The sequence below is a fragment of the Octopus sinensis genome, linkage group LG28 (genome assembly GCF_006345805.1).
Source record: "Octopus sinensis linkage group LG28, ASM634580v1, whole genome shotgun sequence".
Taxonomy (NCBI): Eukaryota; Metazoa; Mollusca; class Cephalopoda; order Octopoda; family Octopodidae; genus Octopus; species Octopus sinensis.
In genome coordinates, this window is record NC_043024.1 from 1,599,504 (window position 1) to 1,611,117 (window position 11,614).

At 40.1% G+C, this 11,614-nt stretch overlaps 1 protein-coding gene across 6 annotated transcripts in view; it reads left to right on the forward strand.

The window, feature by feature from the left end:
- The window catches only part of LOC115225720 (AT-rich interactive domain-containing protein 2), a 101,781-nt gene extending 96,296 nt beyond the window's left edge, over positions 1–5,485 (forward strand). For 2 of the 6 annotated variants that reach the window (XM_029796640.2, XM_029796643.2), the window contains exons 20-22: positions 15–131; positions 2,999–3,090; positions 4,642–5,485. In XM_029796640.2, coding sequence (XP_029652500.1) covers positions 15–131; positions 2,999–3,090; positions 4,642–4,747 — 315 coding nt within the window. In that variant the 3' untranslated portion in view covers positions 4,748–5,485. Of the gene's footprint in view, positions 1–14; positions 263–372; positions 890–2,998; positions 3,091–4,641 lie in introns of those variants that run through there. The other 4 variants (XM_036514620.1, XM_036514621.1, XM_029796641.2 and 1 more) reach the window with 2 other exon arrangements.
- Positions 5,486–11,614: the final 6,129 nt, after the last annotated feature.

Here is an 11,614-nt window from a genome sequence, read left to right on the forward strand (position 1 = left end):
ATCTTCTCTTGTAGCCCACAAATTTTGTGCCACACCCAATCCATCATTACCCGCGATACGATTTCAAAGCGAGAAACCCAGACTTTGTTTACCCTCCGATGCAGTTCAACATTGTTAAGCCGATGCTCCAGGTGAGTTCTCTCTCTCTCTCTCTCTCTCTCTCTCTCTCTCTCTCTCTCTCTCTCTCTCTCTCTGCAAGCCCATGCCATTGCCAGCTCTCATCTCACCAGGATCTTTTCCTCATTCTCTCTCTCTCTCTCTCTCTCTCTCTCTCTCTCTCTCTCTCTCTCTGCAAGCCCATGCCATTGCCAGCTCTCATCTCACCAGGATCTTTTCCTCATTCTCTCTCTCTCTCTCTCTCTCTCTCCTCTTTCCTCTCACTCACCAAACCAAGCCCCTCCCCCCACCTCCTTATTCTTTACTTGGCACTCATCTCGTCTGCACTTCATCTCATCATTTATCTAAGCTGAGGGGATGTGAGGGGGCGGGGACGGATATATAATATCCCAAGGGTGAGTTCGGTGGGGTGGTGGAGGTGGTGGTGGTGGTAGACAACGCACTTTAAGTCTTCTTATCTGAAACTCTTTTCTTCTCTTTTTTTTTTTTCCTTTGTTATTTTCCCTCCACTTTTGTCATTCATTTCTGACTGATGTTTTCAGATCTTTTCTCTTCACCGTGTGAGTGTGGGGCGGACGGCAGGGGTTGGAGAGAGGTTTGATCTTGTGAGCTCTGGTCTCCCGAGCTCAACGACGGACGTTCACCAAGGTGCAAGGAGGAGAGCAGTGTCTTTTAAAGTCACACATTAAACAAGTCCGTGCTGCATGGAAGAAATCATTTGATATCAGGGAGACGCTGTAGAAAAAAGCAAGCGCTTAAAACCAGAAAAACCAAAAAAAAAAAGAACTGCTATATTAATATATATTAATATATACTGTGTGTGTGCATGATACTTTTAGAGCTTTCAATATCATCTTTACTGCATTCCGATTTCTGCCTGCTTCCATCAGTAACTTTGCATGACAACTTTTTTCCCTATTCTCTCATTGTTGCAGTTGTTGTTTGATGTTTTTGTAAATATCTTTCGATGTCTCTATGTCTATTTTTGTTGTTATTGTTTTTGACCTGAACTTTTTATTTGTTTTTTTTTTATTAGATATGATTTTGAATGATTTTTTTTTTAACCCATTTGTTTTGTCATCAAGTTTTTTTCTAATTTTCCTCACTTTCCACTAATTAAAATTGTCTGACATGTCTTGTATGTTTGTTTGGCAGCGGGGTGGATGCTGTTTGCAGAGAGTATTCATGATAGCGATGAGCTGGCAGAATCCTTAGCACAGCAGGTGGTGAGCTGGCAGAAACGTTAGCGTACCGGGCAAAATGCTTAGCGGTATTTCATCTGCCGTTATGTTCTGAGTTCAAATTCCGCCAAGGTCGACTTTGCCCTTCATCCTTTCGGTGTCGATAAATTAAGTACCAGTTACACACTGGGGTCGATGTGATCGACTTAATCCGTTTGTCTGTCCTTGTTTGTCCCCTCTATGTTTAGCCCCTTGTGGGTAGTAAAGAAATAAGAATCCTTAGCACAGCAGGCAACAACATGCTTCATAGCAACAAGCATCTGTCTTTATGTTCTGAGTTCAAATTCCACCAAGGTGGACTTTGCCTTTCATTCTTTCAGGGTCGATAAAATAAGAACCAGCTGAACATTGGGGGTCGATCTAATTGACTTAACCCTTCGAAATTACTGGCCTTGTGCCAAAATTCGGAATCCATATTTGTGATGGTACAGCTTGGATAAATAAAGGATAGTTTAAGGAAGCAGCACGTCCCGGGAGTTTGTCGGATGTAATGGGTGTGTACACACGTCACTGAGTGTAAGTGTATTTGAAGGAGAGACAGACAGACAGACAGACAGACAGAAGTCGCAGTGTTCCAATGATGGAGTGACTGTGAGATCACAAGATGAAATCTTACCATATTCTCTTCACCAAGATATTATCAATGCTGGTGCTTCTCTATCTTGCTCCACCCCCACCTCTTCCGTTCTGTCTGTTTGTCTGTCATTGATTAGTCCTGCAAAGTGCCAGCACACAAGCCCTAAGGCTGTGGCCATGCTGGAGCAGTAACAATGACATTACAAAGTACACTTGTTACTGAAAGGGTCGAAAAAAAACCCCGATAACCATAAGCATCAATTCTTTCAGGCATTCACCTTTCATCCCTTCAGAGATTAATAATAGAAATACCAGTAATACACCCTACTTCCTCTTAAAACTGATTGTGTGTGTGTGTGTGTGTGATTATTGTCATGATTGGTGTGTACAGGTTTTCCAAGAAATCGTGTTGAAGTGTAAACGCAAGACTCAGGGAAGATTCATTTTAATCCTACAGCCGTCAGATTATTGTGTCAAATGTAATGCTTATTTATATACTGGTGGTGCTGTAGCATGGCCACAGCCTTAGGGCTGAAATGTATGAAAGAATAAAAGAATTCTTTTGAATTAGTCATGCATTATCTCAAAGCTTGGATGTGATTGTTCATTTTTAGAAACGACATTGTAGGGTAAGTGTGAGAGGCAGGATCTAGTCAGTTTGAATGTAAAACAGGTTGGATATTTTGGGGCCGGATATGGCTGATGTAAATGCTAAAGAGTTAAATACTGTAGCAAGGTTTAATCTCTGTTTTGGCGAGCACCTGCTATTATTATCTAACAAACGAGCCCCATTTGATCATAATTCAGTCCCCCTGTGCAACACCTTAAGCAAGTATCTTCTCCCATAGCTCTGTGTTTGTGCATGTGTGTATGTAGGTTTTGCGTGTGTGCATAGTGTTTTCTATCAGCTTTGCATCGTCCAAGCCAAAAGGAAAATCAAAGATCAAATAAAACTTATAATGATGAGGATGTTATATCAGCTGCTTCTTTTCCATTTTATTTATTTATTTTTTTCTTGTTACATTTAGAATTCACTTTTTTTTTGTATTTTTGGCTTTCTACAGGAAGCTCGTGAAGGACCAGTTACAAAACACATCAGATTAACTGCAGCTTTGATTTTAAGGAATTTATCACGATACTCAACACTTGGCCGAAGGTTGGTAACTTTTCCTAAAAACATTACTTAACATTCCATTTCTTTAAAAGTCCGGTACTTATTCTATCAGACCCCTTTTGCCAAACTGCTAAGTTACACCAACACCAGCCGTCTCTCACCACCACTTGACCACTGGCATTGGTGTGTTCACATCCCCGTAACTTATTGGTTCAGCACAAGGGTCCAATAGAATAAGTACCAGGCTTTAAAAATAATAAGGTTCTGGGGTCAATCCATTCCACTAAAAATTCTTCAAGGTGGTGCCCCAGCATGGCCACAGTCTAATGAATAAAAGATAAAATGCCTTGTTCTATTTTAGCTTTCTTTCAACTGAGCTAGACGGGGGTTTCCAATATTTTGAAGGTGCATCCCACCGTAAACTGCATACGATCAACAATCAGTAATCCCTCTTTGGCCACCTTAAACAGTCCCTCTTAGTTTGGTCACCTCAGTCAATATCTTTTTTGCCTGCCACAAACAATACGTCTCCAGCCACCAGAGACACTCGATATCTTTGCCCATCATCACAAACGGTTAATATCTCTTCATTCAACCAAATGTTAACTGTTTCTCTGCTGCCCTCAATCTGTAGAAGCATCAAGAATCTTTTGCAAATAATCATTCCATTTTCTTTCCTTCCTTTCTATTTTCTATCGTAATATTTTGTTTGTAATTTTATTGTTTATTACATATTTTCTATTTGTTTTATCTCGTCAATATCATGTTATTATATAAGATGGCAGAATCGTTAGCATGCCAGGTGAAATGCATAACGCTATTTTGTCTGTCGTTATGTTCTGAGTTCAAATTCCGCTGAGGTCGACTTTGCCTTTCATCCTTTCGGGGGTCGATTAAATAAGTACCGGTTACGCACTGGGGTCGATATAATCAACTTAATCCGTTTGTCTGTCCTTGTTTGTCCCTTCTGTGTTTAGCACCTTGTGGGTAGTAAAGAAATAGGTAGTTCACCTGTTTTTATGTGGAAGGCGGTGAGTTAGCAGAATCGTTAGCACGCCAGGCGAAATGCTTAGTGGTATTTCATCTGCCATTACATTCTGAGTTCAAGTTCTGCTGAGGTCGACTTTGCCTTTCATCCTTTTGGGGTCGATTAAATAAGTACCGGTTACGCACTGGGGTCGATGCAATCGACTTAATCCATTTGTCTGTCCTTGTTTGTCCCTTCTGTGTTTAGCCCCTTGTGGGTAGTAAAGAAATAGGTATTTCGTCTGCCGTTACATTCTGAGTTCAAGTTCCGCTGAGGTCAAGTTTGCCTTTCATCCTTTCGGGGTCGATTAAATAAGTACCAGTTACGCACTGGGGTCGAAATAATCGACTTAATCCGTTTGTCTGTCCTTGTTTGTCCTCTCTGTGTTTAGCCCCTTGTGGGTAGTAAAGAAATAGGTATTTCGTCCACTTTTCTGTTCTGGGTTTAAATTGTGCTGGGGTCAGTAAAATGAGTACCGGTTAAACTCTGGGGTTGTTTTATCTCGTCAATATCTTTGTCATTATGTAATGTGTAATTTGTTTTTTTTCTTTTTCTCTCTTTTTCAGATTAATGAAGAAGCATGAAACCTATCTGGGCTACACTGCAATGAGCGCAGTGGAGTCCTCCAATGCATTAGCTAACTGCCTTTGGGAAATCCTCGAGCACCATTAGCAGGCCGTGACCAGTCACCCACCTGCTTGCTCTTTCTTACACCTCCTCTGACCCATTCATCTATTTCACCCCTGCTGGTATAATTTCTCCTCTCCCTCTCTCTCTCTCTCTCTCTCTCTCTCCTTCTTCCTTTCTCACATCATCTCATCAACAAATAAAAAAAAAAGAAAATAGTGTATATGACATCACTTGACCAAACATCTTCATAATCTGTTTTTTAAAAGCTCTGTGTGCGTATGTATGTATGCACGTGTGTGTGTGTGTGTGTGTGTATAGTGTGTCTTCATCTTTATTTTTTATTTTTAGCTGCGAGTATGGTTTGTTACATGTGTCACTGAGCCATTTGATCCCCAAAATATTAAAAAAAAAAAAGAGCCCCCCCCCCTGCTTACCTTCTACATACCATACGGACCCCCGTCATCATTTTGCCTGTCAAGTCAGTATTTTGTACAAAGTGTCTCTTTTTAGCCTTTTAGACATCACCAAACACACCAGTCCACTCTGACCCCCACCACACACACACACACACACATACTTGATTAAACTACTTCTACTAACACTACTACTACTACTACAAGTACTACTACTACTACTACTACTACAACTTCTACGTTCATAGGGGGAACATCACAACACACATTTGTGACAACCACCGCTTACTCATTGTATTTAACCATTTTTTTTTCTTTTTCCTTTTTCTTTTGGAAAGAGAGAAAGAAGCAAAAAGGACAAAAACAATATATTAATAAAAAAAAAAGAAAAAATAATAATAATAATTATAAAATGGCACTTAAACACGGATACCATCGTATACATACACGTACATACACACAGACATGTACATACATTTAACAATAATAGTAATGATTATTATTGTTATTATTATTAAAGAAAATTATATATGTGTGTATATATGTACACACACGTATATATATATGTATACACACACACACACATATACATACATATACATACACACATGTACATGTTTGCGTTTATGTCTGTATGTACATGTATGTGTATGTGTGTGTGTGTGTCAGGAAAAAACTTCGGCAAAAGTGAGAGAACGAACTAATGTTGCCACTTTTCATTTAAAGAAGATTTAAAAAAAAAAAAAATTTGTTCTGTTGTAGCAAAAGTTTAATTTTTTTTTTTTTTTTTTTTGCATTCATGGGAATTGAAGGACTTTAACATGTGTCATTTTTCTAAAACTCGATTTCAAAAATAAATTTAATCTATGAGATAAACTAAAGCCAAACTGCTTGGTTTTTTAAATCAATGTTTTAATTTTTAAAAAAAGAATTTTTTTTTTCTGTTTGAAATTTTACCGTTTGTCTTTTATTTCCAGCCTTTTACTTGTTTCACTCTTTTGACTGTGGCCATGCTGGGGTTGATTCATCTGGCTAAAGACTCAAGATAGTGCCCCAGCATGGCCACAGTCAAATGACTGAAACAGATAAAGAGATGAAAAAAGGAAACTATATCACTGTCATTGTCATCATCATCATCACCATTGCTTTAAGCTTTTAAGTACTCAAACCAGCCATATCTGGCCCAGATGGTCTCCCTCTTCTATGTTCAGACTGACCAGATGCATCCTCTCACACCTACCCTAACATTAAAACAGTTACAGCATTGAAATCTTAAAGCTACGAGACCATCATCATTTAACGTCTGTTTTCCATGCTGGCATGGATTAGACAGTTTGACTGGAAACCGGTCAGCTGCATCAGGTTCCAATCTGATTTGGCATCATCATCATTGTTCGACCGTGGTCGAGACAAAGGAATTTACTATGTTACGCCAGACTTCATGGTCCAACATAGCATTACGGAGGTCCTGTTGCTGGATGCCTGTATCCCTGGAGATTACATCAGGGTAGGAGAGTGTGCGCCCTCTGGTATCGCGAGCAGATGGCTTCCAGAGGAGAAGAGTAGAAATTAAACAATGTCCAGCAAACTGGACTCTTCTACCTTTCACGAGAGATGATACAGGTGGTAGTTTCCCATATATTTGCACTTTGGTTGGATGCCGCTTCCATGAGAGATTTAGAGCTCTCGTAAGGAGGCGAGTGTAGGTTCCATCCAACCGCCTCTCAAGCTTCTTTGATTATGTCCAGGTTTCTGAGCCATATAGTAGAATTGGTTCGACTGTGGCTTTGAAGATTTTAAGTTTGAAATCTCTACTTAGAGCTTCTACAGCTGGATGCCCTCCCTAATGCCAAGCCTTACATTTGACTGAGTAATCTGAATGCTTAAAGGGCTAATGTCTACTTCCCCATGCTCTGCCACAGATTCACACTTGATGCAGTCTTTAACAAAGATGAGTTACATTGATCCGCATTTTCCTTACAACCTATGATAAAATTACTCAGTGTTTTGCGTCTGTCCCTCATATCTTGTATAATCAAAAGCAAAAGAACTTTTCTATTGACATTGGTCTCGTTTGTAATCTGTACATATTTCGTTATCTATTTAAGTAGTTGTAATGATTTAAACGTAAAAAATATTCAGGTTAAGTGAAATTCAAATCAGTATTAATATTGATATCAATTTGTTTTTTAGCTCAAGGTCAGCAGTTTCAAAAATGAAATCGCTGACGTGGCCAATGACGGTGCCGCCTGATTGGCACTTGTGCCAGTAGAATGTTAAAAGCACATCCGAGCATGATCGTTGCCAGAGCAATGGATTTGCTCCCTTGCTAGTGACACGTGAAAAGCACCATTTGAGTGTGATCGTTGCTAGCATTGCTTTACTGGCACATGTGCTGGTGGCACGTGAAAAACAACATTCGAGCGTGGTCGCTGCTAGTGTTGCCGGACTGGCTCCTGTGCAGGTAGCACGTAGAAAACGCTTTTGAGTGTGGTTGTTGCCAGAACCGCCTGACTGACCCTCGTGCTGGTGGCACATAAAAGCACCCACTACACTCGCGGAGTGGTTGGCGTTAGGAAGAGCATTCAGCTGTAGAAACTTTGCCAGATCAGATTGAGCCTGGTGCAGCCATCTGGCTCACCAGTCCTCAGTCAAACCGTCCAACCCATGGCAGCATGGAAAGCAGACGTTAAACGATGATGATGATGATGAAAGGCAAAGTTGACTGCAGTGGAATTTGAACTCAGAACATAAAGACAGACAAAATACTGCTAAACATGTTACCCATTGTGCTAACAATTTTGCCAGCTCGCAGCCTTCTCATCAGCATTGATATTAATAAGGGTTTCAAATTATGGCACAAGGCCAGCAATAATTTAAGGGTCAGTTTTAGTTGATCTCATTGGCCTCAGTACTAGATTGATATTTAATTTTGCCAACCCTGAAATGACGAAAAGCAAAGTTGGTGTTTGCAGAATTTGAACTCAGACTTATTCTCTGTAAGCCTAGTACTTATTCTAGCGGTCACTTTTGCTGAACTGCTAAGTTATGGGGATGTAAACACACCAACATCGGTTGTCAAGCGATGGTGGCAAGACAAACACAGACACACAAATGCATACATATATATATATATATGTATGACGGGCTTCTTTCAGTTTCTGTCTACTAAATCTACTCACAAGGCTTTGGTTGACCCAAGGCTATAGTAGAAGACACTTGCCCAAGGTACCATGCAGTGGGACTGAACCCAGAACCACGTGGTTGTGAAGCAAGCTTCTTTAAATGCTGAAGGGTTGACTTGGAGAAACCAGCCACTCACTTGGTTACCTACACTCTTTTCTTTTATTCTTTTACTTGTTTCAGTTATCAGACTGCTGCCATGCTGGAGCACCGCCTTAAAGGTTTTTTTTTAAATCAAAGAAATCAACCCCTGGACTTATTCTTTGTAAGCTTAGTATTTGTTCTATTGGTCCCTTTTCCATCTTGCTGATTTGGATATAAAAAAGGGGAGAAATATTTGGGCTTGATTTGGCCTGTTTAAATGCTAAATGATTTAGGATTCGGGGAATAGTCATAAATTTAATGAAGTACTAATTAAGGAATTTGACAAGAAGGAGGAGGAGATAGAAACTGGTGATTTAGAGGAGAACCGGAAGTTCCTTTAGGACAACCATTGAGGGCTACCGACCAAATCTGTAGCTGGTGCATGGTTCTAGCCATGGTTCTAGCCATGGTAGGGGATCAGTGAAATTGATTCAATAAATAAACACACCCAAACTGTAAGCTATTACTCTTTTACTTGTTTCAGTCATTGGACTGCGGCCATGCTGGAGCACCGCCTTTAGTCGAGCAACTCGACCCCGGGACTTATTCTTTGTAAGCCCAGTACTTATTCTATTGGTCTGTTTTGCCGAACCGCTAAGTTACAGGGACGCAAACACACCAGCATCGGTTGTCAAGCAATGCTAGGGGGACAGACACACAAACACACACATACACATACATATATACGACAGGCTTCTTTCAGTTTCCGTCTACCAAATCCACTCACAAGGCATTGGTTGGCCCGGGGCTATAGTAGAAGACACTTGCCCAAGGTGCCACGCAGTGGGACTGAACCCAGAACCATGTAGTTTGTAAGCAAGCTACTTACCACACAGCCACTCCTGCGCCCCAAAATACTCTTAAATAAAAATGAAAGGAAGCCGGAAATGTAATTTAAAAGAAAGACACCATGCCTGTCCATAAGCTAAGAGGCAGCAATTATTCGCCTGTTGGACCAAATGCTCAGCAGCGTTCCTTCAAGCTCTTTAGGCTCTGAGTTCAAATCCTGTTGGGGTCAATTTTACCTTTCATTCCTTTTATCATCATCATCATCATCATCAAATAGAGTCTAATTTGCCATGCTTGCAGGGTGGATTGGTTGGAGATTATTTGAGGCAGGTTTTCTCCAGCCGGATGTTTTTCCTGTTGCTAACCCTCACCTGTGTCCCCAAGTAAGATAACGATTTCCTGATGGTCAGGCATGTTTACACAGAATATTGGACATGACTGACACTGCTTGTATGACAGGGACACTCATTTACGACTACCATGTGGTGCCTAGTCAAGAAGACACAAGCACGCGCACACACATATACCTATACACACACACACACACACACATACATATATATATATATGTTCATTTAGTCTTTTACTTGTTTCAGTCATCTGACTGTGGCCATGCTGGAGCATTGTCTTGAAGTACTTGTTGTATCAGTCTCTTTGCTGAACCACTGAGTTACGGGGATGTAAACACACCAACACCGGTTGTCAAGTGATGATGAGGGGGGACAAACACACACACATGTATGTATATATATATATGATGGGCTTCTTTCAGTTTCTGTCTACCAATTCCATTCGCAAGGCTTTTGTGTTGGCCCGAGGTTATAACTATATATAGACACTTGCCCAAGGTGCCACACAGTGGGACTGAACCTGGAGCCATGATGATATATATCACCATCATCATCATCATTTAACATCCATTGTCCATATTGACATGGGTTGGATGGTTTGACCAGAACTGGCCAAGCTGGAGACCTGTAACAGGTTCCAGCCTGATTCCACTTGGTTTCTATGGCTGGATGGCACATGGCTTGGTGGTTTGGGTGCTGGACTCATGATTATAAGATCGCGGTTTCGATTCCTGGATCAGGTAATGCATTTCACGTTGCACCAGTGCACTCGGCCAGCAAAAAGGAGTAACCCTGTGATGGTGGAGAATAAATATATAAACCGGATATATAAATATATCAGCGGTTGTGCCCCAGCATGGCTGCGGCCTTCGGGCTAAAACATTTTTAAGGATTTAAGGACACCGTGGAAGCCAGGAAACGGGCCCTTATGAGTCAGTATGGCTTAAGAAGAAGGTAACTTTAGCTTTTCTGGCTGATCGACCTTCTGACCACCAACCACTTTATGGAGCGTACTGGGTGCTTTTTAGGTGCTACTTGCATGGGTGCTTTTGACATAGCACTGACACAAGGTCCTTGTGGGTCAATCCTCTTCAGCAAGGGGAATCGGATCGACTCTTCTACTGTGGAGGACAGATCTTCTTGAATACAGCAAAGTGCTTGATGTTTTCCTTTTTGAACAGCTCAAGTATCCAAGCACTGCAATCGACATAGTTGACTTTCCCCCTCCCCTCAAAATTTCTGCTGTCAAACCCTGCAATGGAGAAGTTTTCCCTTCGAGGCGTAATGCTGTGATCTCAGTCACATTTCCATTACCATGGAAACTGGGTGGCTAGACTGATCAGTCCCAAGGCTGAAAAAGAACATTTATTAATAGAAAAAAAAACAATACAACAAAAAAATAATTCAAACACTGTTTGGCAATTTCATATTTTATTTGTGATATAATACCATTTTATACTGTATATATATATATATATATACATATATATATAAATATATATACATAGATAGATAGAGATAGAAAAATATATACTTTATTTAGCAGATTTGATTGTTAGTAAGTCATGCAGTAGTCAAGTTATGGGTACGTACACACACAGAGAAATATGCTTTGTTTAACAGGTTCTGTCGTTGGTAAGTCATAAAGCAGTTATGGATATGAAGAACACAGTTTCTTGGTGAATTAGAAGGAGTCTCTGAGAAAGGAATCTTGTATTTTTTTCCTACTTTGTTGAGAAGAATATGTCTTGCTTTGACGTCTCTCTGGAGTTACCCAAGAAATTATTCTCACCACCAAATACATAATATATATATATATATATATATATTGATAGAAATGGTAAGACAACAAAAGAATGAAAGAGACCTCGATATTATGTAAATAGAGGAATTTATCTGTAGTAAATGTAATATGTGACAATTATTCAGTAGCTATGATAAAACTCTGAGTTTTATCATGGCTACCAAATAATTGTCCCATATTACATTTAGATATATATATATAAAGTTAATCCAAACATGAAAACACA